This window comes from Stegastes partitus, unplaced genomic scaffold (assembly GCF_000690725.1).
Source record: "Stegastes partitus isolate 25-593 unplaced genomic scaffold, Stegastes_partitus-1.0.2 Scaffold151, whole genome shotgun sequence".
Taxonomy (NCBI): domain Eukaryota; kingdom Metazoa; phylum Chordata; class Actinopteri; family Pomacentridae; genus Stegastes; species Stegastes partitus.
The window spans coordinates 1,647-28,486 of record NW_007577882.1 but is presented as its reverse complement, the minus strand read 5'-3'; the positions used below and the strand labels follow the sequence as shown (position 1 = coordinate 28,486).

Here is a 26,840-nt window from a genome sequence, read left to right as displayed (position 1 = left end):
GACAACACAGAATAGGTCTAAATCATACATAAATCTGTACATCTTACCAGTCACAGGAAGGATAATGCTATAGTGTGCACAGAAAAGCTGCTAAGAAGAGTCTTCATACTTGTTAAAAAGCAAGGTATCCCACTGCCCAGATGTGGTGGTTCATATTATCCATTTTGACCACAAGGAAATGCAACCCTGTGACCCTCAGACTAGATGTCTTCTAGAGGACACAGACTTTTTTTTTTGGAGTTTCTGACTGCTCTTTAACCTGCCCCTTCCTCTCTCCCAACACAGTGAATCTGTTCTTCATTGAGGTCTGCACAAAAACCTCTGATGTCTGGCTGCACTTCGAAGTTTGGAAAACATATAAAATGTTTAATTATACAACAGCCCGACACATTCTTTTCTCAGTGTTAAGTGTGTGCCATAATTACTTTTGGCAGTGCGATGAGTATTGTTTTACACAGCTATTAAAGTACACAGAGAAAACAATCCATCTCCTGCTTTATCAACAGGTTTTTACATATTTGCCATGTTTATATATGCCCTTAATTTATTTTCCATCTCAAAGTTGTGCAAGTGAAACATAATACTAGTCATGACCTAGCTGTTTGGCACAAAAATGAGCCAAATTTCATGCAAATTTTCTATTTACAAGAGGTCGCTGTAAGAGTTTGGGGGCCCAAACAGTTTGAAAAGGGCCTGCCAGAAAGGTTGGAGGCTGGACAACTGGCAGTGAGCGATACAGTCTGGACGAATCGGCCTGTGGCAGATCTCTCCAGCACAAACCTTTTCAATCATTTGTGTGATCTTAACCTTAGAAGAGAAACATGACCTGATTAACAAGCCACCAAGACTGACAGATCGCTCTTAGGGGAATGCGTCTGTCAAAATGAGTCCCAAAGGCAACAAACGTGTTAAAAAGGCTGCATCAAACTTGATATTGTTCATCTGTTATGTTTTTATGTGGCAAATAAGAATGAAGGAGTTGAGCTAATGTTTGTTATCTTCTTTTTTTCCTGGGATTTATTGTGTCCTGGAGTGGTGAGAACTAAATACTGTACTTATATATACAGTACATATAATATAATCTCTAATATGTATGATACAAGCATATATATTACCCATAATATAAAGTAATATATATTATTTTTTTTTATTTGTGTATTTCCTGTTATGCTACTTTATGTGTCTACTACACAACATTTCACAAGGAAATATTGTACCTTTTACTTGTTATGTGACAGCCATAGTTACTTTTTGCATAAAAAATGTAACATTTTGGAAGTTGTTGAATTGTTAGGAATAAACTTGTCTGATTGTTTTATTGAAAAGTGGTAAAATGGTCTATTAACTGCAAAAAAGAAGAAGAAGCAGGAATTCAGGTCAGAATATCTAATAATGAATTTCTATCAATTTCCTTAATACATTATGGTTGGGTCTGACCTCTGTGTTGGCAGCCTCCGTACTGAACTCCCTCACTGTAAATAGCTGGAGGTGAAGGTACTAACACTAACTCCCACCTCAACAAACTGCAACAATAAAATGCTGCTTACACACACTGAACTGCAATTAAAGTAAAAATGAGGTACTTATACTTGACTTATTATTTATCTTATGCTGCTTTATAGTCACCTTTACACCATTATGTTCATTTAATAAATATTGTTAGTGGTTACTTCACAGGGTTGCACAGTGACTCGGTGGTTAGCACCGTCGCCTCACAGCTGCAAGATCTCTGGTTCACGTCCCGGTTAGGATGCCTGGGATCTTTCTGCATGGAGTTTGCATGTTCTCCCTGTGCAGCGTGGGTTCTCTCTGGGTTCTCCGGCTTCCTCCCACAAGTCCAAAAACATGTTGAGGTTAATTGGTGATTCTAAATTGTCCGTAGGTGTGAATGTGAGTGTGCTTGGTTGTCTGTCTCTAAGTGTAGCCCTGTGATAGACTGGTTACCTGTCCAGGGTGTCCCCTGCCTTCGCCCTAAGTCAGCTGGGATAGACTCCAGCCCCCCCGCGACCCTAGTGAGGATTAAGCGGTGTATAGAAAATGGATGGATGGATGGATTTTAGTGCATAATAGGTGTTTGTAAAAAAAACAGATATGAAGCTATCCAACGGTGTACATCAACCAACTACAATATTAACAGGCTAAGTAAATAGCATTGATTATTTTGTTACAGTGCAATGATCTCCTGGGAAACTTTGGTTTCTGGTGTTCATATGGATGTTACTTTGTAGGGATGAACGGATATGGGTTTTCCAGGGCCTACTGATGTTGATAGTTCATAATAAAAAAAGGCATATAAGTGATATTTGGAGCCGATACACATTACATCTGTCACCTGTCATTCATAGCTAGGCTTCTTCATTAATAAGGATAGCTACAGGAGTGATTAAATTAGGACGCTCTCTTCTGTTTATGTAGGATCAACTGAGATTGATCAAGTTGTGTCCTGCAGATACGTCTGCTGTTCTGGTCTATTTTCTCGATTTTCACTGTTCTTTTTTTGCCCACTACAGTCCATCTCTTAAAGCAACATTAATTATTGTTTTCCCGACCCTTTCAGGGTCATCTGTGGCTAATTTATCCGCTATCTGCTAGCTGTTAGCGTAGCCTTAGCCACTGTGAGAGTAGCTAATTTTCTGGTTTGTGGCAACAGTTTGTGTTTCTGGTTTTGTTTTTGCAGCCTCTGCTTGAGAGACATTTCTGAAATCACAGAGGGCTGCATCTGACCTGAAGTAGGGCATTTAATTTATCAATGATCAGCCAATAAAAGCAACAATCCCGATAATCCAAAAAATAGCCAAATATCAGCCACAATAATCGTTAGGGTGGATAATTGGTCTATCCCTATGACTTTTACATGTACTTTCTATCTACCTAAAAACTGTTGCAGACAAGCGCACACAACCATAGCAACAACACTCCTTAAAGCCAGCAGGACAGTGGCTCCTATCACACTGCAAAAACTGCTAAGAAACAGCTCAAGGAACACTACAAAGAGCTCTGGGTGTTCAACCAACCGCCAAAATGCCATCACCATCCAATCAAGCATCTGCAGGATACACTGGAACAGTTCCATGGAGGCCCAACCCTGCAACCCACAGATATAATATTTACAGTTTATTTTATCTTGACTGACTGCAACAATAAAATGCCAGTTATAATAATCCAGTAGCATTATATATAATATTATATTTTAACATTCACAGAAATACTTTTTTCTAAAGAATGAGTACTAGTACCTTGTATTATTATGTATTATGTATGTATTATGTATTATGTATTATGTCTATGTCTATTTTGCTGATAAAACTTTTCTGGTTTTACAAAAAGTGACAATGTCAGACGAGGTCTTTTCCACCATTGCTTACACATTCTAATAGTAAACTGTAAGATACATACTTTACATCAATAACAGGCTCCATTTCCAGCATAAAACCAAATACTTTAAGCAAAATTTGCTGCTTATATTTATGCACTTCTACTTAAAGAAGTTTTTAAATGCAGGACTTTTAGCTGTGGTGGAATTATTGTATGAGTATTTTTTGCTTGAAAAACCTGAATGCTGCTTTCACCACTGTTGAACTGATAGAAAAAGAGTTCATTTTATGAAAGTGGAAGAATAAAATTACGTGCTGGAATGTGGCGCTGGATCTGTTCAGTAGTTGGTTAACTATATGAGCATGAGGTCATGACAGAAAGGAGACCGTTTTTTGTTTGGCATGAGATCAAGCAGTAGAGTGCAGTCGCTGCCCCATGCTGCAGCTCTGTGGGCAAAAAACACGGCACTTTGTTGTGCAGGACAACACATTTCTCAATAGAAACTCATTTGTTTCAACTGGGCCAGCCAGCACATGGCTGATGTTATCTTTTATGACACAGCTGCAGCTCATATTCTTATGGAAATAATGGGATTTTCTTAACAGACCCTGAAATTTGAATGAGTGAGAGAGGTTGGAAGTTAGCCATACTACTGCAGTGATGTCATCTCAATGATGTGTGTGTGTGCGCATTAACTGCACATGCAAGATTTTTATGGGAAGGCAGGAGATGGGAGAAAAACATACCTCTGCTGTATTTTCTAATGAGTCTCTGTCCAAAAGCAGCACTGTGTCTTTCTTTTACCAGAACATTTGTCAGACTAAACCACCAAACTGTTTGTGGTTTGGAAACTTGGTTTAGCTGAAAGGAAACTCCTTAGGGCTTGTTTTGTTTTCCTTTTTTTTTTTTTTTTTTTTTTTTACAGTCCATAGGAACATTCTTCCTAAAGTTGTATTTAAGGTTCGGGTCCTGCATCGTCCCGCTTCAGAGAGGCCTACAGAAAGTCAAATGGCAAACTGAAGAAATGCTTCTTTCTTTCTTTCTTTTTTTTTTTTTAAATGCTAAAACCTTACATGTGTTGCAGAGATCTGTGGGAGCATTTATCAACTCCACAGAGGACAACTTGGCCACTTTTGCTTTGATTTTTGCACGTGTGGCCCTTAAGAGTCTCCTTGTTACATTTCTGGCTTGACTGACATAATTTTGGACATACTTTCTAGCCTGAAAGATTTCAAGTAAAGTAAGTTTGGCCAGTTTTCTCTCATGTGACCACATGTGTCCCTTAATTCTTCTGGTGCTTTTATTTGGTTTGCTCTTAAAATATGCAGGAATGCGATTTTTTTTTCTCTAAAGAATTGTTTTCAGATTTTTTAAAATACATTTACATATTCACTTTCTTGTGAGAGTTTGATCAAGGAAACAGCTTCTTTTTACTCTTCAGTTTTGAATAAACAGACCAAAAAAAAAAAAAAGCCTCGTGCTGATTTTTTCTAAGATAAGGGTCCATGGGGCGCACTGGAAGGGGCAAGCAAAAGGATTGCGAGCATAAAGACTAGTTAAAGAAAAAGATAGCTTGGCCTTTTACTTTCACTTTACTTTACGATCAGTGACCTTTCAAAGCTTGTAGGTGGATGTTGTTACCTGTAGACAAAACTGTGTTATTAGTTTCCTCCAAGGTCCAATCTTATTAGCTGTAAATAAAGCCCCTTTCAGACATGATATATGTTACACTGCCAGCTTTCTCAATCTGTCAAAGTGACGGCATTGTGTCATTCAGACATACGTTATTGTTCGTCGCAGCTTCATCATGTGAAAGTCACACAATGTGCACAACAATTGTCATACACACAAGATTGAACTGTACATCAAGTAACATCCATCCATTATCTATACACCACTTAATCCTCACCAGGATTGCAGGGGGGCTGGAGTCTATCCCAGCTGACTCAGGGTGAAGGCAGGGGACACCCTGGACAGGTAACCAGTCTATCACAGGGCTACACTTAGAGACAGACAACCAAGCACACTCACATTCACACCTATGGACAATTTAGAATCACCAATTAACCTCAACATGTTTTTGGACTTGTGGGAGGAAGCTGGAGAACCCGTGGAGAAATCAAGTAACATAATGCGCAAATGAAAAAATTCTATGTATCACGTCGTTTAGTAATGAATGTACTTCTGTTGTTCCATGTGCACAAGTATGGGAAACGCTCTTGCTTTGCAGTTGTTCAAATGGATCCTGCTGCTGTTTTATGCTGCAGGTATGTAATAAACTCAGCTGAAGTCTGTCATTTGTGTATGCTTCTTCATTAATCTGATGGTCTACAGTCCAGACTTAGGCCACATTAGAAGTTCTAACTTAGTAAAACTGCTGTCACAACCTTTTACGGAAAAGTGAGTATATGCTCAATCAGACATGGAGCTGACATGTTCAGATACCTTCAGAGTAACGGAAAGGAGTAATCAGATGTGTTTTGTCCAACCTCTGGGAAGAACAACAAATACATGTAGGTCCTGAAATGTCAATCTATCCCTTTAACTGACCCCTAAGACTAATATAAAGACTAATCATTTTGTGTGGGGACTTAAAAGATCAAGATTATTCTGATGTAAATACACTCCACAACTATGCTTGGTTGTAACTATCTGAACTGGGTCTGTGTTTTATCATGTCTTAAATGGTTGCATTTAATAAGCCACTGGGCCTGATTGCTAACAGGTTGGCCCTGCGGTCCCCTCTGCTTTGACTTCATTGTGTGGTGCTCAACAGAAACCCCAAGCAGACCTCATCCCAGCCATCACCAAGCTCGCAGCAACTCCGGTGGATCCATGCAGTTGCTGCTGGATTCACGGGATGTGAACAAGGAGTTCAAAATTAGTTTAATGACACATTCTGCACGTTATAGTACAGATAAATGCCACTCTCAGTTTTCTTTCAATCAGTCTCTGTTCTTTCTTTTTGTGATGGTTTGAGGAGGAGGGGAGGGGGTTACAGACCTATATTCTCCATCCAAGCCTGGAGGATGACCTCATGGGGCCTGCAGCTGCCATCACCATTCTCGCAGGAGTTAATAGGAACAGTATGTAGCCTCTGGAAAAGACTGCCTCCTTCTCTTTACTTTCTTTCTTTTTCTGTCCCCACCATTAGAATTTGAGGGAGCCAATACTCTGCCTTCATTATATATATATATATATATTTTGAGGGAGCCAATACTCTGCCTTCATTATATATATATATATATTTAAACTTTTCTCAGAAACCACTTTTTTTGATACTCCCCCCACATTTCCCCTTTCCCAAATCCTACAAAGAAGAACTGTGTAGCTATAGCTGAATCCTAAAGCAGCTATAATCCATATTCTCATAACAACTATGCCATTCAGTGACACGACCGCAGTTTAACTTTGCATCTCTTCAGCAGCTCATTGTTTTTATTCCTGGCCGACAGATTGGTTGGCAGCTTTGGTTTGTCTCTTTGCTGTCATTATGCTGTTTTTGGCTGAAGCAGACAGATGTCTTCAACAAAAAAGCTCTAAAATCCAAATGTCCACGACCTGTCCTGCACCAAATGGCAGACAGAAACTGTGAAGTGCTAGCTGGTCAATACGGTCAAGAAGCTGTGGAGAATTAAAAGAAAAAAACATAAGTAAGAAGAGTCAATGCATGATTTACATTTTGAATGCTCTCAATTGCCAGTCTTTACCTGATTTGGGGTTCTTGGCCACCTAATGGCAGCTGTTAGGGGTGTAATGTTCACTCAGTCTGAAGTGGCTATTTCTCCTCTGCAGAGTGTGATGTGCAGATTGGGATGTGTGGTTCCATGCACAGGCTTGTCTCTGCTCCTGAAGTGTGGCCCAGAACAATACCTACAAAATCACTGCATATCCTGATTGGAATGATACCAATCTATTGGATGCAATAAGGGACTCCAAGGATACAAGAACCTATTCAGCACTGACAGACCTCGACTGTGATTTACTGTGAACAGCATGCCAACTAGCCTCTCTCCTTATGGTTTCAAATTTCTCTGATAAGCTTGTTGTATTAGTATGGAGGGGTTCATTTATCTACCAGGGGACTGGTCCACACTTGAATACGGAAACTGATCTGCACACACACTTAGCACTGCCTTGTTTAGCAACATCAGCAGCAGGGGTGCTGTTTGACTTGGTTTTGAGTAAGCTCTAGTTGCAATGTTTCATTTTCTTTGTTTTTTTTTGTTTTTGTTTTTTTCATTGGATTAGAGTTGTACAATATCGAAAAGACCATTCATTCATTCATCCATTCATTCAGCAACAGTTAATGTTAAATTAATAGAAAACACTGTTTGCTATTATTATTTTTTTTTAGGAGTTTAACACTCTAAAACACAGCTAATGGGCTTCATCAGGACTGTGTTGCTGTAGTTAGATCAGATTTAATTGACTGTTTCCACATCAGATTCTCATTCAGATGTTGCTGACTCGTGACTAGCCTGTTGAATTCTGTGGCATCATCTCTTTCCAACAGAGCCCCTGCCACTTAAAATCAAATGAAAAGAAAAAATACAAACATTTTTCATGTGAAATAACCGAATGTGTTGTAATATTTTGTTCCAAAAGGAAAAGTACATTTTAACAGAAACAGAAACTCTCTGCATTTTATTTCTATACCCCTCTGGTTCAAAACTGATTATTTACAGATAAATGCAAAGTCTTCTGTACATAACGGTGTAGACACTGTTGATAATTTTGGGTGATATTCTTCACTGAGGTAACGGCCGCCATTTGAAGAAGCAGATTCCAGGATTTCACAAATGGAGGACAACTCTCGCTTCACTTGTTTCAGTCATAACACTGAATATCTGGAGCTATATACTGCTTATTCTTCTGCAGCTCCCCTCAGCTTCATTTATTGTCTTGAGTGACCGTGAAATCTGTTTTCTTGGCTGATGGCTGTGCATCCAATCTGATATCCCTCTGTGTGTTTTCTGCAGTTTGACCTGCGCTGGAATGTCTGTAGTGTAATGTGTGAGCCATATGACAGTTATTTATCAAACGGCAGTACGCTCACCCACTATCTGGGCTTTGAATCAGACCGCAGTACGAACAACAGAGAGCATAAAATTCAGCTAATGCTAACCCAGAGTTTCCTTCTTAAAATAAAACAGTAGCTTTGGGACGCACCACAAGTAAACTTTGGTTTTTTCCTGTCGGTCGGTCCACCACTTGGGTACAAACTAAAATATCTCAACAACTATTGGACAGATTGCCAGTGAATTTTGCACATACTCATGAACCCCAGAGAATAAAACCTACTGACTGTGGTGATCACCTGATTTTTCCATTAATGCCACGATGAGGCTAAGATTTGTGGTTCGGCCTGACATATCTCAACAAATGCTGGATGGATTGCTATGAAATTTGGAACTGACTTTCATGTCCCTCTCAGGATCAATTATAATAACTTTGGTGACCCCTTAAACACCCCCTTTGTGCAGCCTTCAGAACCACTGGATGTCGCTAGAGCAACAGCATCTAAGACAACCAGAAAGGTTGTTTACACAAGAGTCAAGAAAAAAATTAAAATAAAATCCAGCCACAATGCATGCATTGTAAAATATACTGAATAGCCTTAACGAGTTGTTGTCAACTCGCTTCCATTAATACACCAGGTCTGATCATGGGTCCATGTGTGGAAAAAGATACACAAAGATCAGCAGAGTAGGTACAAACAGAGAAAAACTGGCAGAGTAGAGCTTCACCCAACAGCAGAGACTCTCATATTGAGCTGAAATCATATATGTACACGCAAGCTTATAAATGTAGTTTTTAAATTCTTTGGATTTTTATGGCATTGGCCAAACACTGTGCTGTGGTGGCGAAGGTCACTCTCGATTTCTAAATACAGGAAGGCCTACAATTTCAAACGGAGGGGCTCACATGCACTACTTAGACTTTTTATGAGGCTTTGACTAGTGCAGGAAGGAAGCCCTGCTTGTTGTTTTATTTTATATTTTGGTAGATTATCCATTTTGATGACAGCGCTCGTCTCTGAATGCAAATGTTGCACCAAAGCAATTCCACTCATCAATATTTTAAAGGATAACCAAAGTCACAAACTTCATTTAGCTTGCCCAAGATGACTGTGATTGGTTTAAGGAAACTCTTCCCCAATAGCAGGCTAAGCAAGACTACAAATACACGTGTACCTGGCCAACTGCCAAAACTTAGACAGCGCTTTACAGACAATGGCAATGTGGTATTGACCTCTTTTAATGTATCCATTGTGCAAACTCACAGAGACATTAGCGTGACCATGGACCCTTTGTGTTGTTTTAAAGATCATTTAAACCCAAGCTGTTATGAAAAGCCATTTTTAATAGACATAGAAAATCTTAAGTGACAAAACTAACTAGACAAATATCTTCTTTTTATGAAAAAGTACAGTATAAATGGTTAAAATAAATATTATTTGATTTGTTTAGGTTGACTGCTGACAGAAAAGCAGACTAATGCACAAGCTGAAAAGAGCATAGAGATAAAAACAGCATTTCACAACACAGTGGCATTAGACCAATAATAAATGCAGCTGTTTACACGTTTATACTTTCTGGCTTATTTTCTCTCCAGTATGATGATTAAAAATTGTTCTGTACAAAGTGCATTAGTTACACTGCATCTTGCTGAAAAGGTCACTGAAATGTCCATGGCTTAGATTTTAACGTTGAAATAACTGCTCCACATTTCAACACATTTCTTATTTTTTTTGGGAAAACAGCACTCATGCAGTAATGCGATAAAGCGATGTATCTGTGTGGTGAGAACATGTGTTTGATCAGTATACAAATGGTTTAAACGAATATATTTCTACATATTGAAATGATGGCACTTGTATATGCCGTTTTATCTTCTTTTACATATATATATACAGATTAGTTTTAGGTATAAAACAAGCTGAAGTGAGTCATTAAAGTGACCCTACTGGCAGCATCTGACAGCCAGACATAAAAAGTTATTCAGCTCTCCTGAATGTCTCATCATTTTTTTGACCATCTCACATGTGGTCATGGCCATTTGGAAGGAGAGTGAAAGACAGCTGCCAGGAAACAATGTCCATCACCGATTTCAGCTGTGTAACAGGTTTGATTTGTGAACAATGTCTCTAATAAACACAGATCCAGCTGCAGAGCGTAGATCCAAACACCAGAAGCACCAGCTGTGCCAGCCTCACTGTCCCACTGGCTGCTGACTGTACTTGTCTGCTATTAAAACCTGAGCGGGACGGCTGTGTGTCACCTCCACTGCAAAGCACCATGGGAGCCTGAAAGGAAGTGGGCCGCTTCAGCGGTCGGTCAGGACTGGATCCATCAGTTGGCCTCTCGCCGACAAACAGCAGTGGGTGTTTCCGGTGATCCAACTCTGTCTTGAAGAGTTCATACTCCTTATGTGGCAGCTTGATGCCTAAGACGGTGCACCCATCAGTGGGGGTCAAGTCCTGCTCCACTCCGACCTCCCAGCCTCCTGCTCGGCCACACTTTCCTCGCCTTGTGCTGTTCAGCAACTTGGCTGTGGGCTCGTCCATTGCTGTGACCCTCACCTGGGTTACCTTGAAGACAAACTCAGAGGCACCAGACAGTTTGACGGATGGGTTTCCCTGAGCGTAGTGGCCCGAGGCCCTCAGGGAGAAAGTGGGCTGAGAGCACGCAGGGTCAGAGTAGTGCCGGTAGATCCCCTCCCAAGCATGTTGATCAGGAGCAAAGGTGAAGTCTCGGGTGAGGAAGAGGACAGTGGGACGGGTTTCGCAGCGCTGGCTGACCCAGCGGCCGGCCAGGGACAGATGAGCTGTGGGACTGCGAGGCAACACTGGGGGGCGCTGTTCTGAGGAGCGGTACACCAGCGCACACACAGGGCAGGGATGGATGTGATGCTGAATAAAGAGAGAGAAAGGTGAGATGTTTTAGGGTTGCCACTAATGATTGATGTCTCTCTGTATTCTTCTGCTTTTTTGGCTGATTACTTAGTCATCTAACAGTTGCTGATAATTGTGGAAAGTGGTTTAGCTTCTCCTCTGGCTGCTGTGATGTACAGATGCACCCCAGGACAGAGTGGGTCTAGTGACAGGTGCAAAAAAAAGCTTTAACCAATGAGGTGAGTGAAGTCAAGCAGTAGCCTCTGAAGCCAACACAGGAGTGCTAAAAACTGCATTTCCTTAAATGGCCACTTGAGACTAGGTCCAAAAGCAAATGAAATCCCATAAACCTCCATGTCAAAATATCCAGTCTTACAGCACAAATAAACTGGTTTGCAGGCTGGTACAACCAAACGGTTTCGGTCTCTAAAGCTAGCTTTCCTTGTTCATGACAACTGAATGAGAGGTAAGAAATGATTAAGGCTTAACATTATGCATAATTAATGGAATGACCACTTTGAGTGACAAACGGATGCAGTCATAGAACAATCCATGGTCCAGAAATGTTTGCTTAGAACTTATGCTCCACCTCTTTGCTCATTGTTGGATTAATCTTGCATAGCCAGACTTATCTCCACTGTGCTGTGTCAATGCTGGAGAATGACCTGAGTACACCGGATGCAGTAAGGGTGCCCCAGCAAGACAGTGACACGGGAATTGTTTTGGTGCAACATTTCATGCAGTGAGGTTAACACATTATCATAATGGATGATTCACAGAAGAAGAAAAAAAAGAAGCAGTGTAGTCTTTTTGCATGATCCAAATCTTTCACAAAAATCTTTCACAAAACCATTTTCAGCGTGTAGGTTGCTGCTGGAAGTGGAAGTGTGGAAGGAAATGTGCAGCAGAAACGGCAGTCTTATAATTTTGCATCCAGTGAGTTAGACTATATTTGGATTAACTGAGAGTCAGGCAGAGTCAGGTCCTTCTGAGATGGAGATCAGCAGGAGTCTCCACTCTGAGCTTCAAAACCGCTGTTCAGGAACCCTAAGAGTGATGTCATTGAGGGTTTGTTTATCCTTATATACATTATATGTATGATCTAATAACACAAATGTTGCTGATTAATTTCTGTTGATTGACTTAAAGCCTGGGCTGCAAGGTGGTGCAGTTGGTAGCACTGTTGCCTCGCAGCAAGAAGGTTGCCGGTTTGCGTCCCGGTGGGGGCACCGGAATCTTTCTGCGTGGAGTTTGTATGTTCTCCCCGTGCAGTGTGGGTTCTCTCCGGGTTCTCCGACTTCCTCCCACACAGTCCAAAAACATGTTGAGGTTAATTGGTGATTCTAAATTGTCCGTAGGTGTGAATGTGAGTGTGCTTGGTTGTCTGTCTCTAAGTGTAGCCCTGTGATAGACTGGTGACCTGTCCAGGGTGTCCCCTGCCTTCGCCCTAAGTCGGCTGGGATGGGCTCCAGCCCCCCCGCGACCCTAATGAGGATTAAGCGGTGTATAGAAAATGGATGGATGGACTTAAAGCCTAATTGACTTACACTTCTGTTACAGAGAACTTTGCTTCAACAGTAAATCAGGCAGCTTTTTCAATATAAATCTGGAGTCTATCCCAGCTGACTCAGGGTGAATGCAGGGGACACCCTGGACAGGTCACCAGTCTATCACAGGGCCACACTTAGAGACAGACAACCAAGCACACTCACATTCACACCTACGGACAATTTAGAATCACCAATTAACCTCAACATGTTTTTGGACTGTGTGGGAGGAAGCTGGAGAACCTGGAGAGAACCCACGCTGCATGGGGAGAACATGCAAACTCCACGCAGAAAGATCCCGGTGCCCGTACCGGGACGTGAACTGGCAACCTTCTTGCTGTGAGGCACAGTGCTACCAACTGCGTCACCTTGCAGCCCGTTATCTAAATATATTTAAAACAATTTTTTTGTTGTTTTTTTTTTTGTGTGTGTGTTACCTGGCTGCATATTATTTTTCAGTTCAAAGTTCAATATAGCATCTACACAGAAATGAAAACTATTATAACTGACCAAAAATGGTTGTTCAAGGTAGTGCTCATATGTATGTGATCATACATAATGCATTACTGTGTCTTGTGCCTCATTGAATCCCAATAAGCAGAGGTAAAATGCAAAAATGGGAGGAAAACGTGAACATTTTCTACTCAACAGTTATAGCGCCCTTGAGTAAGGCACTCAGCCTCTTAGCTCTTACCATTTAAATACTCAGCGACCAATAATACAAACCCTAATAGATCATTTGGGCTTCTTTTCTGTACAACTTGTTCTGGCACATGAAGATACACTGTGTTGTCTCACCATAGCGTTCTGCAGTGGCTGCTGGTACCCAGTAGGTCTGTACTGGGTTCTTTGGGTCCAGTCTGTGTGGATGTCCCCTAAGAACAACTCCTGGACCTTCCCTCCATGGTTGTGGTGCTGCGTCTCCACTCTCACCAGACCCATTTCCATCATAGAGAAACCCAGTGCTGCCAGACATCCCCTCCCTGCCCGGGTGTTGTACAGCTCATACAGCTTGCCCGGCGCTGCTCGACCCAGGCGCAGACCCACGCAGGTCGGAGGAAGCCTGGAGGCCAGCCTCTGCTTGGCTGCCTGGCTGTGAACCACGATGCCCACCTTGCTGAGGTGGTGCTCTGCTTCAGTGCCCCCGCGGGTGATCCAGGAGGCCTGGCGCAGACGAATTTTCCCCCTGATGATCAGGGAGTAGGCTGGGTCCTCACAGCTGCTGTCAGTATAGTAGTGCTGCAGCGCCTGGAAGTGACGGCTGGGATGGAAGGTATAGAAGCGGGTGAGGAACTCGGGACCGGGTCGGACTTCACATCTGAACATAGAGAGAGAAAATGGAAGAGTTGTGATAAGTATAGACTTCTGTTGAAAGGGGTTTTAAGTGTTTTGTCTCAAATACATTTGGTCTTAAGTCTTACAGTCGTCCTCAAATGTATTTTACCCTCAGAAGGAAAAAAACAGCTGTCACTGAAATAAGTTGAAATTGACAAAAGTAATAAGAAATAAAAATGTAATGAACATCATGACTTTGCTTTTGAATTGTGGTTCACACAAGCAAACAAGCATGATTGAACCCGTGAACTAATATTTTGTTGAACCACCCTTTGAGGCGATCACTGCAGTCAAGTGTTTTCTGTAACTCTCAATCACACTTCTGCACCTGCAAAGTGCTCTAATTTGTACGGGACAGTTATGTTTTTTTAAATTGTTCTTTTCAACCACAATTCAAAAGCAATGTCTTACTTCACTAAATTATATTTTAGTAACTTTTTATTTGTTATTACTTCTTTCAGTTTCTAGTTATTTGAGTGACTATTGTGAATTTTGCCTTTTCTTTAATGGAAGGGTATGAATATTTTGAGGACGACTGTACATCTGTCAGAGCTAGTCTAAACTCAATCAGTCATCAGTCAGTCTCATGTCCTTGCGGGCAAGTCCAAGTTAAATTACAAGTCTTCATAGGCAAAATTAGTATCAGGTCTTTGAAGGTTTTTCTTTAAGTGTTTTTACGTTTGTTTTTTTTGTTTTTTGTTTTTTTATCATATCAGTGTTATCAATCTAATAATTGACCTCCATTAGCAACTGGTAATAGAAACGAGCTGTAAACATTAATGTACTGTCACCTTAAAAAGTTGACATGGTGAACTTTCTTATCTACACATCCAGCAGACACCAAGCAACACTGTTCAACACTGACGATATATCTGTCTTTTAACTGCTTAATGTACCACTGAGTTCATCAGCTTGTCACTGACTTTTTCTGTCTGCTGTTTGGTGTTGTGCAGTTGCATAGCGGTGAGACTGAACCAAAATATGATCAATGATCCATTGAGCTGCAGAGTTAAATGAGCATACTGTGTGAATTCATCATTACGAATACAGTAAACATTGATTGTAGTAGCTGTGAAAACTAAAGACGGATTCCTGTCCAAGATAAGGTTTTTCAAAATAATTTGATAATTTCTTGGGAATTTCACCAGGTCTTGAAAACCTGACTTCAGCTCCTTTTCAGGTCTACTAAGTCTCACAACAAAAAAGTTTAAGTCAGGTGTCTTGTCCTTATTTCAGATCATTCAAGACTCAAGTTTAAGGCTCTGCAGGTAACTACCTACATTCAAATTCTAAAGAATGCTGAATATTGATTTATACAAACCCCATCAATGTACAAAGGATGTAACTATTAGAGTAATCATGCATGGCACATGACAACATCACAAACATATATTATACAGAAAAAATACAGAATATACAGAAGCCTGATAAAGCCTCCTTGATATATATTCTACAAGTTTTTTTAAACTCAACTAGAAAGTTGATCATCATTCTACCAAAGGAAATTTCTTCTTTTCTTATTTTGATGGAGAGTGCAGTCTAACTGTAATGTCACTGCGTAGCTACAACATGCTCTGAAAATGTACCTTGTTGACACCCAAGTGCCATCTAGTCTTGGTGGGATGTCTGCTGTGACTCTCACACTGTCCTGCAGGTGTTGATGCTGGCAGCGTGGCTCCCACTGCAGGCTCTCGCTGAGGTTGGAGGTGAAGGGACCTGTGGGCACCTCCCATAATTTGCTCCCCGTTCCAACCACAGACACAGCTGCACAAGAAAGCACAGTCAGAAAACAGTGTGTAAAGCACCACTGTTATGCAATCAGACCAACACAGAGGCTCCATTACATGTCATAGAGACTTCCAGGCTGATTTTGGGCGTATGTAGGAGATGAGAGATGATCTCAGAAAATGAAGAGAATATCTACATCTTCTTCCAGTTATATCTAAAAATGATTCTAATTGACTACAAGCTGCATTAAAGCTGTAATTCTGTTAAATTTGCCATGTAATGAGCGACGAGTGGGCGCTATAGAAACCATACATAGCTGTTAATCAGGACGTTGGCCTCGATGCACACGGTTTTGGCTTGTCACTGCAATCAGCCTGCAGCTGCAACACACAGACCTCGTTTTTTGGGTTTGCTCAGAGGCAGGCGATGTGTGTGGAGGTGATTGTACATGAGTGTATGCACTTCATATACATGCATTTCTATGAGTGAGTTAAAGCAAACTGTGGGTCACTGACAGCAGCAGAGCGACTCGAACACATCTGTTGATAATATGACACATAAAAAAAAACACTTATGATGATGAATGTTCTTAGCTTGAGTTTTCCCAAACACTGACAGTTAATCCAAATGAAAGCATTATTCACTCTATAACATTTATTGATCTGACATTTGCACATCTGCAGTCTGTCTGTCATTAATCATAACTGCGTTTTCTGCTCAATCCGCTCTTTGTTGAGCGGAGAAGTGTGTGTTGTCGACACAACGAGGCTGAACTCTGCGGTCTGGTTTCAGCTGAGACAAAGAAGGCGAGATGATTTTCTGATTGCACCCTCATGGCTGCAATGTGAGGAACCCCACTGGGGTCTGTCTGGGCAGCGTGCGCATTTTCGTGTGTGTAAAAAATTTTGGCTTCAGTTTCTACCTTCCCCCCCAAACAACAAATGTCAAAAAGCAGAGGGGGATGAGTTCTCACAGGCCGCCACATCTCCTGTTCTTGTTTTGCACTCATCGACTCGCTTTTACCTAAGTCCCTGTAGGAAATTGTCATTATAATCTGAAGTTTTGTATTGTTCAAACTAATTCTATCTAATCTGTTAAAGAATGAGCTTTAAATACATTGGTTAGCAGCTTTTGCAAACTTTGAACACAACTGGGGATAAGTCTCATCTGAATATCTGTAAGCATATTTTCAAAAATGTCAAACATTTGCTTTCAGCATATTCAGCTTGTTTTTTCCTTTATTTCCTGTTACCATCTCTGTTATTCCCCTTTCCTGCCTTTTATCCCCACAGCTCTCACGTTCTTTCTCTCACTTTCTCAACTTTCCCCGGGCCATCTGTGGTAAACAGCTTTATGGGTGTAACCTCACTCCACTTTTCTCTATTTGACTTTAGAAGCACATGGGGAGAACATCACCTGTTGAGCCTACAGTTGCACTGGGAGCTAGTTGTGGAAATGTCAACTGTTAAGACTCACGGATCAGGTTGTTCTCTCGTGGCTGAGCAGAAATGCTGGAGGAAAGTGGGGGCATTTGAGTGGAAAGCTGCGATGTTGATTTTTCTGCAAAAGGCTCCAAGATGGGAGGGCGACTGACCGGCATTTATTAACCTTGTTAGTGTCAGATGGAGGATATTTTTTGTTCCCTTCAGTCTTGGAATGCTTCCCACATGCTGACCACAACCGCAGACATGTGTGCAGCTCATTCATTTCCCAGGGTCCTTCCACCTGACGCACACAAACACACACGTGTGCACATCTTGGGTTGTTTGAACTCTACTGTCATGGACCACAAAGCCAGGTTTCAAAGCAAATTACTCCTCCTTCCGTCAGTTTGTTGAAAAAATTAATCCTTTTTTTTTTTTCTTTTTTGCTGTTGCAGGCATTGAAATGTGTTTGCAATTTCCCTTCTTGCAATGATGTGTTTGTTTATGCTCCATGTCACTGCAGCTGGCCAGGGAACCCGGTCAGTTGGACCCAGCTGGGCTCTCTTGGGAGAACTCGTAGCAGAAATACTAATCAGGATTAATTAATTTCCACTGCTTCTTGCAAGTCATCCAATCGGTCTGTTATGTGTTACCCAGCCTTTGTAGCTGCATGCAACATGTTGCCTGAGTGGTTACTCACACACACACACTCACAACACAATGAATGGACTCAGAGGCGAGAGTCACAGTACAGTATGTGATGTGATGTGGATTCCTTTGGGTTGCCATATTTTAGTTTCTGTTTTTGCCAGAGCATTTCTATAGAGTGTTTCTTGAGGTCACTTGTCATTCAGCTGCTTTCCCTCTCTTGGATCTCTTTCCAGTTGGGCATATGGTTGCATTTACTAAAAGAGTGCTCATAAAAGCAAAGCTTAGTAAAACAAAATTGCTCATCGTGGGTTTTTTAAGTATTCTTCTACAAAAGAGCTATTCCAACCACAAGTGAGGTGATGTTGTAATACATATGATAATATCCAACCCCCGTCTCAATTTGGAGGAGATGGGGGACTATTTTACTTGATTCACTTCCTACACGGGCAGTCAGATATCATTAGTCTTACCCTGCAATGGTTCCTGCTGATTTATTTTTCCACAATGAGCCCTAAAATCTCCCAATGCTGCAGTGCGCACCTCGCCGTCACAATGTAGTGCTCAGTGCATCTTTCAAAAGCAGATTTCATGTATTTCTACCAGTAAAACTGGCTGTGAAACTAAGAGCTAGAAGTTGCACTTAAGTTTTATGATGAGTTAGAAGTATACGTACAATTCAGGTAAAAAAAAAAATCTTACAGATTACATCAGATAAGACTGACACACGCAGATGATAATGTAGTATTGCATCACTGTTACTTTCAGCTGTATAAGCATGCTCTGCAAGAATTGCAGTAATTTCTTGCTTGTGTCAAGATTAAGACTGATGAATGTTTTATTTTGTTTTTCATTTTAAATGATTAACTGAAGTAACTTGAGAGCTTCTAATAAGAAGTTTGTGTTTACCAAAACAACAAATGGCTGGAATATTTTGAAATCACCTGTCAAATACTAGTTAACTTTGCCTTAATGTCCCTTGTCAGTCATTAATTGAACAGTAAAAATTTCATCTCTGTGTATCAAAGTTGCATATTTAGAAATTGTTTTTCCACAAACAGAATGCCTTCCTTCCTTAAAATGGCTTACATTTAACTCTACACTGTTCTCTCCTTCAATCAGTTTATTCTCCACCTCTTTCTCTATCCATCCACTCCCACTCATTGCAGCTCGAGCACACCAGCTCAACTACAACTCTGCTCAAACACATGAAGGCCAATTCATGCTGTCTGCATCTGTACGAGTCTGCAGGAATCTGCATGACAGAAATTTCGTCATTTGCCCATGTCTGTGGGTTCGTGCCGACGCCTCTGTGGACGTCCAAAATGTGTGACCGTGCAGACTGTACGCACTTCAAATGTGCCGACTGCATGCGTGCCAAGAAAAAAAATGGTGCTCAGAGCAAATGCTTGTTATGAGGAGAGGCTGTGTGAAGGGGTTTGCTATTATCCACACCTTTATAATTTAGAAATAAAAGAGTTGTAATTGAAGTAGTTACTGCCAAACTCTGGAGGTGCTTTGATTTGTAAATGCTTTCCATAGATGGTGTCCAAACTCAGTGGGGAGCAGTGAATTCTCCAGAACTCCTGTGCTGTGTCCACCAACTGTGCTTTTAAAAACTTCAGGAATAAACACATTGGCCAATTCTGAAGAAGAATAATGATACAGAAAGCTCCCCCCTGAAAGTTGACAGGATCCGTTTCTTAGGTTTGTTGCATATATACCCCCCAGAAGCCCACATCTGTGTTTCTGAGATTGTCATCAGTGCACTCCACAGTTAGAAATGCAACATTTCTTGCTGATGCACATTCTTTGAACATCAGTGTCGCTCATTAGAGAACAGTGATACAGTGACATTTGTGAAGGTTTTTTTTTTCTGTGAAACTCACAGCAGCTATGGGTTTCATGCAGCCTCATAACTGATTGATGAAACAATTGTTTATAACAAACACTTTGTTAAAAAACAGCCGTGACAACTATTTAGTCACTGCATATAAGAACACCAAGTGGACCAATGTAGCAAGAAAGAAAAAAAGGAAAGCGAAAACTAAAGCTTACAGCATGCTACATTCAGCTGTACATAGATTTGTATTACGTGACACATAATCAGGACCTCTTGCTTGAGAAATTTTATCTATGAACATAGAATTGTTCAAAAATAAGCAACTTATTAAAATTGTTAAATTTACTGAATTTAACCATTTAGAATTTTTAGAAAACAATGCTGAAATTGTTTTATATATAGACCTAATATTAGTTTGATAATGTTGTTTTTTTTTAAAAGCAAAACTTTAAAAATCTTTTTAAAATCTGAGCATTTCTTACATTTTATTGTCTTACATTACAGCAAATTCATTAACTTTTTCTGTTGAAGAAAACCCATCACCTTGATAAGAAATTAACTTCATACGGGTCAAAAGTCAGTGCCCAGAAATACATCACAAACAAGAATAGGGCCAACTGTTAGGACAACTAGAATGAGACACAACCAATGTGTTTACATGTGTAAAGGGAAGGTTAAAACTGCGGCTGATGCTCATTCAGTCATAAGAACCAGAGCTATTGATGTGCTGACTGGCAGTGAGACAGACAAGGTGACAGTGAAAGCAACTTTGCCTCTCTATCCTCTCTCTCCTCGGTTGCAGTCAGCCCATTTCATTGTCAAGACTGAACAACACACACTACAGATCCTGAATTACAGTGCAGACAGGACAATGGTCCCCCAGCTGTCCTCATGCAGTACCCCGGCTCTCCCACCAGGGGTCAGTGCAGCAGCCTGCGAGCTGCGTGTGGTCCGGACAGTCAGTCTGTCATCACCACCAACACTGGCTGCCACTGGCCTTCGCTTCATCCGACTGATGACTGGCCAAAGTAATCTACCTGTCTTTGAGTTCCTATATTCATCCAGTTTCCACACACACACAAACACATGCATGCACGCAGGTTCACAAAAACACACTGCACACATTGATGTACAGTACACTGCAGAAGGGACACCATTTATGAAAGACCTCCAGGCTGCCCTCTGTTTGTTTGTTTGCATTTGTGATTACGGTCTGGCAGCCTTCCCCCTCCTCTCTCACGTCTCATCCACACAACCACAGTCAAAATACAGTTTTATGTACTTCTTTATTTGGAGCCATCCTGTAAAAACAAGAACCAGATCCAGGTACTTTTGATTCAGGGCTTGTGGGGAATCAAGTGCTTGACGTTGAAGTCAACCACAAGCTTCGTTCATTAGAGACGCCTTTGTCGGCCTCATAGCTGCTTCTATTGAGATGTTAACAGAGAGTCACTAAAGCTGCCAAAGCGAAGGCGGCTAAAGTGAACGAAAAATATCCATTTTGTCCCAGAGAAAATGTCGGTGCACTGACATGATGGTGAAGCGCGACCAATCCCTTGGTTAACTACTTCCTCATGTGTTTCCTGTGATTTTTTATTTTTTTTATTACATCCTCATCCACTTTTTTTCTTTCAGTGTGGCTACCCTCAGTGTCTTGTAAAGTCACATTCTCATCTTTCTCCGCCTCAGTGCTGCAGCACAAAAACCCTCCAAACTGTCGCTGAAGTGCCCGTGCCCTCCTGGCCCTTCTCCCTCCCTGATTACCTCTCCCCTGATGAAAAAGCCATGATGTTTACGCCTCATTTCTCCTGGATGGATTTCAGATTCCTCCCTTCTTCTTCTTCTTTTTTTAGTTGCTGTCTTTGTTTCTTTTTTCTCTCCCTCTCTTTTCTCTGTGCCTGTCAGTGGTTGATGAGGTGAATGAAGTTGGGCAAGAGGATAAGGGGGTGGAGGTGAGAGGAGGGGTGAAGCGTCTTCTTGCCTCTGGAATGACAAGATTAGTGAGGTGCATGTGTGCGCTTTTCAGAGCAGAAATATTAAATGCTACAGTAGCCCCGACATCCCCTTTTATTCCACATATTTAGGTGACTGCTGCACATTATTCACAGTTCACAGCTGCTTTTTCAGGCTCTCTGAGTTGCTGAGTTGTCCTCCAGATTTTGGATAAGTGTTAGAAGTCGATAATTCACAACTGGTTTTGGCTTGGAACTGCTTACAATGAAGTGTATGTTTGCTACCCATCGTCACAAGTTGCACATGTCTATAAATTGTGCAAAATGAGCAGCAAAGAGAAATTATTTCAAAAGTTAATTCAAAAGTTGTATAGTTAAAAAAAACAAACAAAAAAAAACATTTGCTTTCTTTTGACAGTATTATCCATATTCCCATTTTGAAATATGGCCAACCAACTTTCTAACAGGATGTAGGTAAATACCTCTCGCAGCAAGGAGCAATGCTTTTTTGTTCATTAATGCAGAGGCGTTTTTAAGTACAGCCAGCAGCTCTCTAGTTTAATTTGTAAAACTGCTTTTTACAGTATTACGAGTCTTGGCTTTAACAAAGTTATCCACGAAAGCTGTTTTCTCTTGTGATTGTGGACCAGTTTATAACCGGCTCTCTCAGCCACCAGTGTTAGAAAATTTCTCTTTAAAAAAATGTAAAATTAACAGATCACTTTACACATTACTCAGCACCAAACGCAATCAGTCCTGTTGGCTTTAGTTTTTGAAACTATCTACACCCACTTCAGCAGCCCCAAGACTCGAGAGAGGTGCCAAAAAAAGGCTGACCAGCTGAATGTAGGCAAAACTATTGGAGCCTTTTCCTGTAGCTATGGAACACAGCATATACATAGGACACTTTACAGTTACTGGGAGGCACAGTTTTCCTCTTTCAGTTGGAGCTTATCCTCCAACCACACCTCTTTCCCCTGCACCAGGCTTATACACATCACAGCAGAGTTCATCCCTCCAACAAACTCCTAGTAAAGGCCCCTCAACATGGTGAGGTTTTAAGGCAATAGTCTGCAAGTGTGAGAGAAAAATGGTGAAATCTTTTATCCATAAAAGTGGTGGTTGATTTCACTGGCAAACACATCTTTACATTGTCCAAAACCAGATTTTGTTAATAATACCTGGAACAGATTTTTACGATGTAGCTGCTGCTATGATCAGTGTCTTCAAACCAGTTTGATAACTAGCATGGCTTTTCAGAAGCAGCTTTTTTTGAATAAACTTCAGGAAATAAAACTAAGTAATGCAACAAAAAACTCCCACACTCTTGCCTTTTTAAACATGCTGCAAATATACTTTCTTCTATTTGCATGCTCTGATTCACCACACATTCGCCACTTAATGCCACATGCCTCAAATTGATATGTTACAGTCTGACAATCTAATTTCACTGACATCTGATAAACTTGCACTATCATTGCTGATGTGACACCCAAATTGTTGATTAATCTAAATTCAAGACTGTAATTGTAATCCTCACACTGTGTATTACTGCCTGAGACTGTCAGGGGACTGAGAGGCGAACATGCAAAGCAAACTTGGTTGAGCCCAAGCATTTTTCAAGCTGTAGTACCCGACTTCCCTTTGCCTTCGCTTTACCCTTGTCACCAAAGTCACGCGAAGGTCAGGGTGATTTAGAGGTTTCTCAAAGAACATGAGGTCCGCCATGTTATTCTAACCCTGGGTCCCTTTCTTCCTGATTTGGGCTCTAACCCCAGCAACTCATTGTGGCCCTCCAGACCAGGAGTATCCTTCTGTCCCCGAGGCAGCGCAAGGACGACTACTGTTGTCTTTTCATCACAGTGTAAGCTGCTTAATCCAGCGGCCTCGTTTATTTAGACAGGGGATCGACAGGGGTTTGCCCAGCGGACGCTGCTGCCAGCTCCACTGTGGTTAGCGAACTCTGGCTCCTGTTTACAATGCAACAACATGCACGCACACGCACACACACACACACACACACACACACACACACACACACACACATTGTCCTGCTAAATAAAACAGCTGCCTCTTCTCAGCCACTTCTACTGTTGTTCAAACTTTACTGAGAGCCAGTGGCACATTGGAACGAAACACAGTTTTTTTTTTGAGCCATCAGACTATAGAGAGGATCCTTCATTATAGCAGCACCTGACATTCATTGCGGCGTCTCTTCTTGGTGGACAGCCGAGGCAGCTGAGATGCAGATAGTGGACAAGGGAAGTTGATGGTCCATTGATGTTTTGGAGCTGAGATTATATCGGTTTCACCTTAATTCCAAACCTCGGTTTGTGGACAGTTGTGGAGATCCGGGCGGTGGCTGTTTCACATACTTGGTGAGTTTGAAGTTGGAACAAGAACAAAACTCCATCCAAGGTTTATCTTAAATAAAAATGATCAAGGTTTGGACAAAATATTCTCATCCAGTTCAATTTACTTTAGGTTCTTACTGAAGAAGTTATTTTATCCAAGAAGCCGCTGTACACTAAAATGCCAAATATTTGGTCACTTTAATCTTTTTGAGACACTTGAAGAAGCGGGGAGGAACTCAGAAGTGTGGCTTAATCAGAAAATATTTTTTTGAATCATTCAATGAAAAATATAAAGTCTTCCCTGCACAGAAATAACACTACGCCTGTCAAAATTTGTGTGACTACTTGTTTTCTGGTCCAAATGATTCCACTTTTGATTCCAGTGGCCTCTTAAATTAGTCTCAAATCAGTTTTCTGCACTGTTTGAACTGTCTGTTTGGAGCCAGTGACTCAACCTCGCCTGTCTCCTCTGCTAAACTTGAGTGGTGAAGAAGAAAAAAGTTCACAGATGCCAGTCTAGCACTAAAGCAGTGAGGGTTGGAGGAAGGGGAGGGGAAGGCTGGCACCGAGCGGCTGGATGATGATGATTAGAACCGGACAGATGCCTCCTCCTGTCTGTCTCCCGCCGCCCATCACCCTAACCAGCCCTGATGGCCAAAATGCTGCGCTTCCATGATGGAGGCCGCGGCGGCTGGACGGTCAGCAGCTCGAGGTCGGGTCAGTAATGGCTGTCTCCTGTTATTCTAACCATTAACATAATGGCAACATTAGTTCCAGGGCCACGCTTCCCTGCTCCTAGGGAACCATTGTTTAAAGGCACCAGCCAGAGCCCCCCCACCCCTTTTTTTTAAGCCTCCTCCAGTGACCACAGATCCGACTGACTCTTTGAAGACACACAGGAGGAGAGGGGGAACACAGACTGGCTATTCATAAGTCTAATGTCAGCTTAGGTTGTGTTTTTATTTTTCAAAGTGGTGATCCACATGTTGAACTTTGCGAATCATTTGAATTGTGACAAATCACATAATGACTTCCTTGTAATTATGAGTTTCTCAGCTATAATCCCTTCCTTTTTGTCTCTGTGTCCTGCTATGTGTTCTCTAAGCTAAATCCCCAAGTGTTCAGCTGATTTCTCACATGAGAGAGCATTTATCTGATGGTTTTCATAGTGAAGAAAAACTTTAGATGACAGCTGAAAATCTTGTACAATCTTTTAAGATGACATTTAAATAGCAAGATTTATACTCGTTTAAATTATTCTCAGTCTACGGAAGTCACTTAAAATGGGAAATGTCAGTTTACAGCATGTTTGAGACCATGTGTTTAAGCTTCACATAAACTAATCTTTTAAAACAACAAGACTGCAAGACAAATGCATTAAATGAGGTTAAACTCTACATTAATCCACAAGACAGAAGTCAGACTCACCTTGCCAGAGCCACAGCAGCCAGACTCCCCTTAACAGGTGACTGAAATGTCTGTTTGACATGTTTCCTGCTTCAGCAAACTTCATTCACAAACTCTGTTCAGAAGACAAACTTTGATCCGTGGAAAATCCAAAACAGAGAGAGGCTCCTGTCAACAAGAGATGACCATGTAGGATGCCACCATGACAAGAAGTCATACATGAAGAGTCCAATAAAACCCGCAGATGAAACTCTGGTCTCCTGTTCAGTCAGCAGGGAGTTTCTTCCTCTCTTCTTCTTCTTCTTCTTCTTCTTCTTCTTCTACCTCCACTTCTTGGTTTCCATGGTCCGACAAGAAAGTCCTCAGTCGAGACCACTCGTTCATGCAACTTCTCCACACTGGTGCTTTACTTAAGCTGACGGGAGGGAGAGTAAATGCTCTCTCTCTCGCTCTCTCTCTCTCTCTCTCTCTCTCTCTCTCTCTCAACTCCCCCCTCCCTCAATCACACACCGTTGCCTCACTACTGTGCAGCTCTGTGGATCTGTTCCACTCGATGCATGTGCAGCGAGGGTGTGTGTGCATACGAGCGGCAGGATTTTGTGTGTGTGCACTCCTGCTCTTATAGTTTGGAGCAGAGTGAGGGAGAGATGGAGGGAGGGCAGAGATAGAGAACGTTTCAGCGAGTGTGTGTGTGTGTGTGTGTGTGTGTGGAGGAGGGGGTTTAAGCTTCAGACTTTGTCAAGTGAAGCTTTTAGAGCAAGGTGCAAAAGGCCAGTGGTGAAAAGGAGTTAACACTGCAGCCCCAATGCTGCACCACATCCCAATGCGACAACTGTTGTGTATAACTTAAGGTACTGACTCCTTCTATACGGCCGTGTGCTTGCTGTCTATTGGCACAAGTTGCATATGTTTAAGAAATGTGCAAAATGAGTACGAATTGAAAGTGAAAAGTTAGTTTAAACGCTGTGTATATGTTTTGGATTTTTTATTTTTTTTTACAGTATTATCCATAATCCCTCAAATATGGCATAAAATAATAAAAACTGTCTCTCAGGGTAAGGTCTATACCTTACTTTGTTAAGTGCTGTGTGATAACATGTGTTGTAAACTGCGCTATACAAATAAAATTGAAATTGAAATTGAAGGAGAACATGTGTTATTTGTTTGTCATTCATTGATGCAATAGCTTTTTTTTTTTTTTTTTTTTAAATATTTTAACAGAAACTGCACCTTTCAAAAACAAATTGCTTTACAATAAAAGCAATCATCAAATTAGTTTTTTTAATAAAAACTACTTTAAAAAATGCCACCAGTTCAGGTAAAGCCGTACGTTAAAAGTGAGTTATGCAAAGTGATGTAAAAGAGGTCGCTAAGTTTGCCTGCCTGAGAT

At 41.3% G+C, this 26,840-nt stretch overlaps 1 protein-coding gene across 1 annotated transcript; it reads right to left on the bottom strand.

Moving 5' to 3' along the window:
* Nucleotides 1–9,661: 9,661 nt before the first annotated feature.
* Nucleotides 9,662–25,971, bottom strand: apcdd1l (adenomatosis polyposis coli down-regulated 1-like). The gene is made up of 4 exons (XM_008279254.1): nt 25,472–25,971; nt 15,681–15,858; nt 13,558–14,077; nt 9,662–11,230 (listed from the first exon to the last, which is right to left on the bottom strand). Exons 1-4 carry the CDS (start codon nt 25,554–25,556, stop codon nt 10,466–10,468), a joined length of 1,548 nt encoding a protein of 515 aa, XP_008277476.1. The 5' UTR covers nt 25,557–25,971; the 3' UTR covers nt 9,662–10,465.
* Between the last annotated feature and the right edge of the window lie 869 nt (nt 25,972–26,840).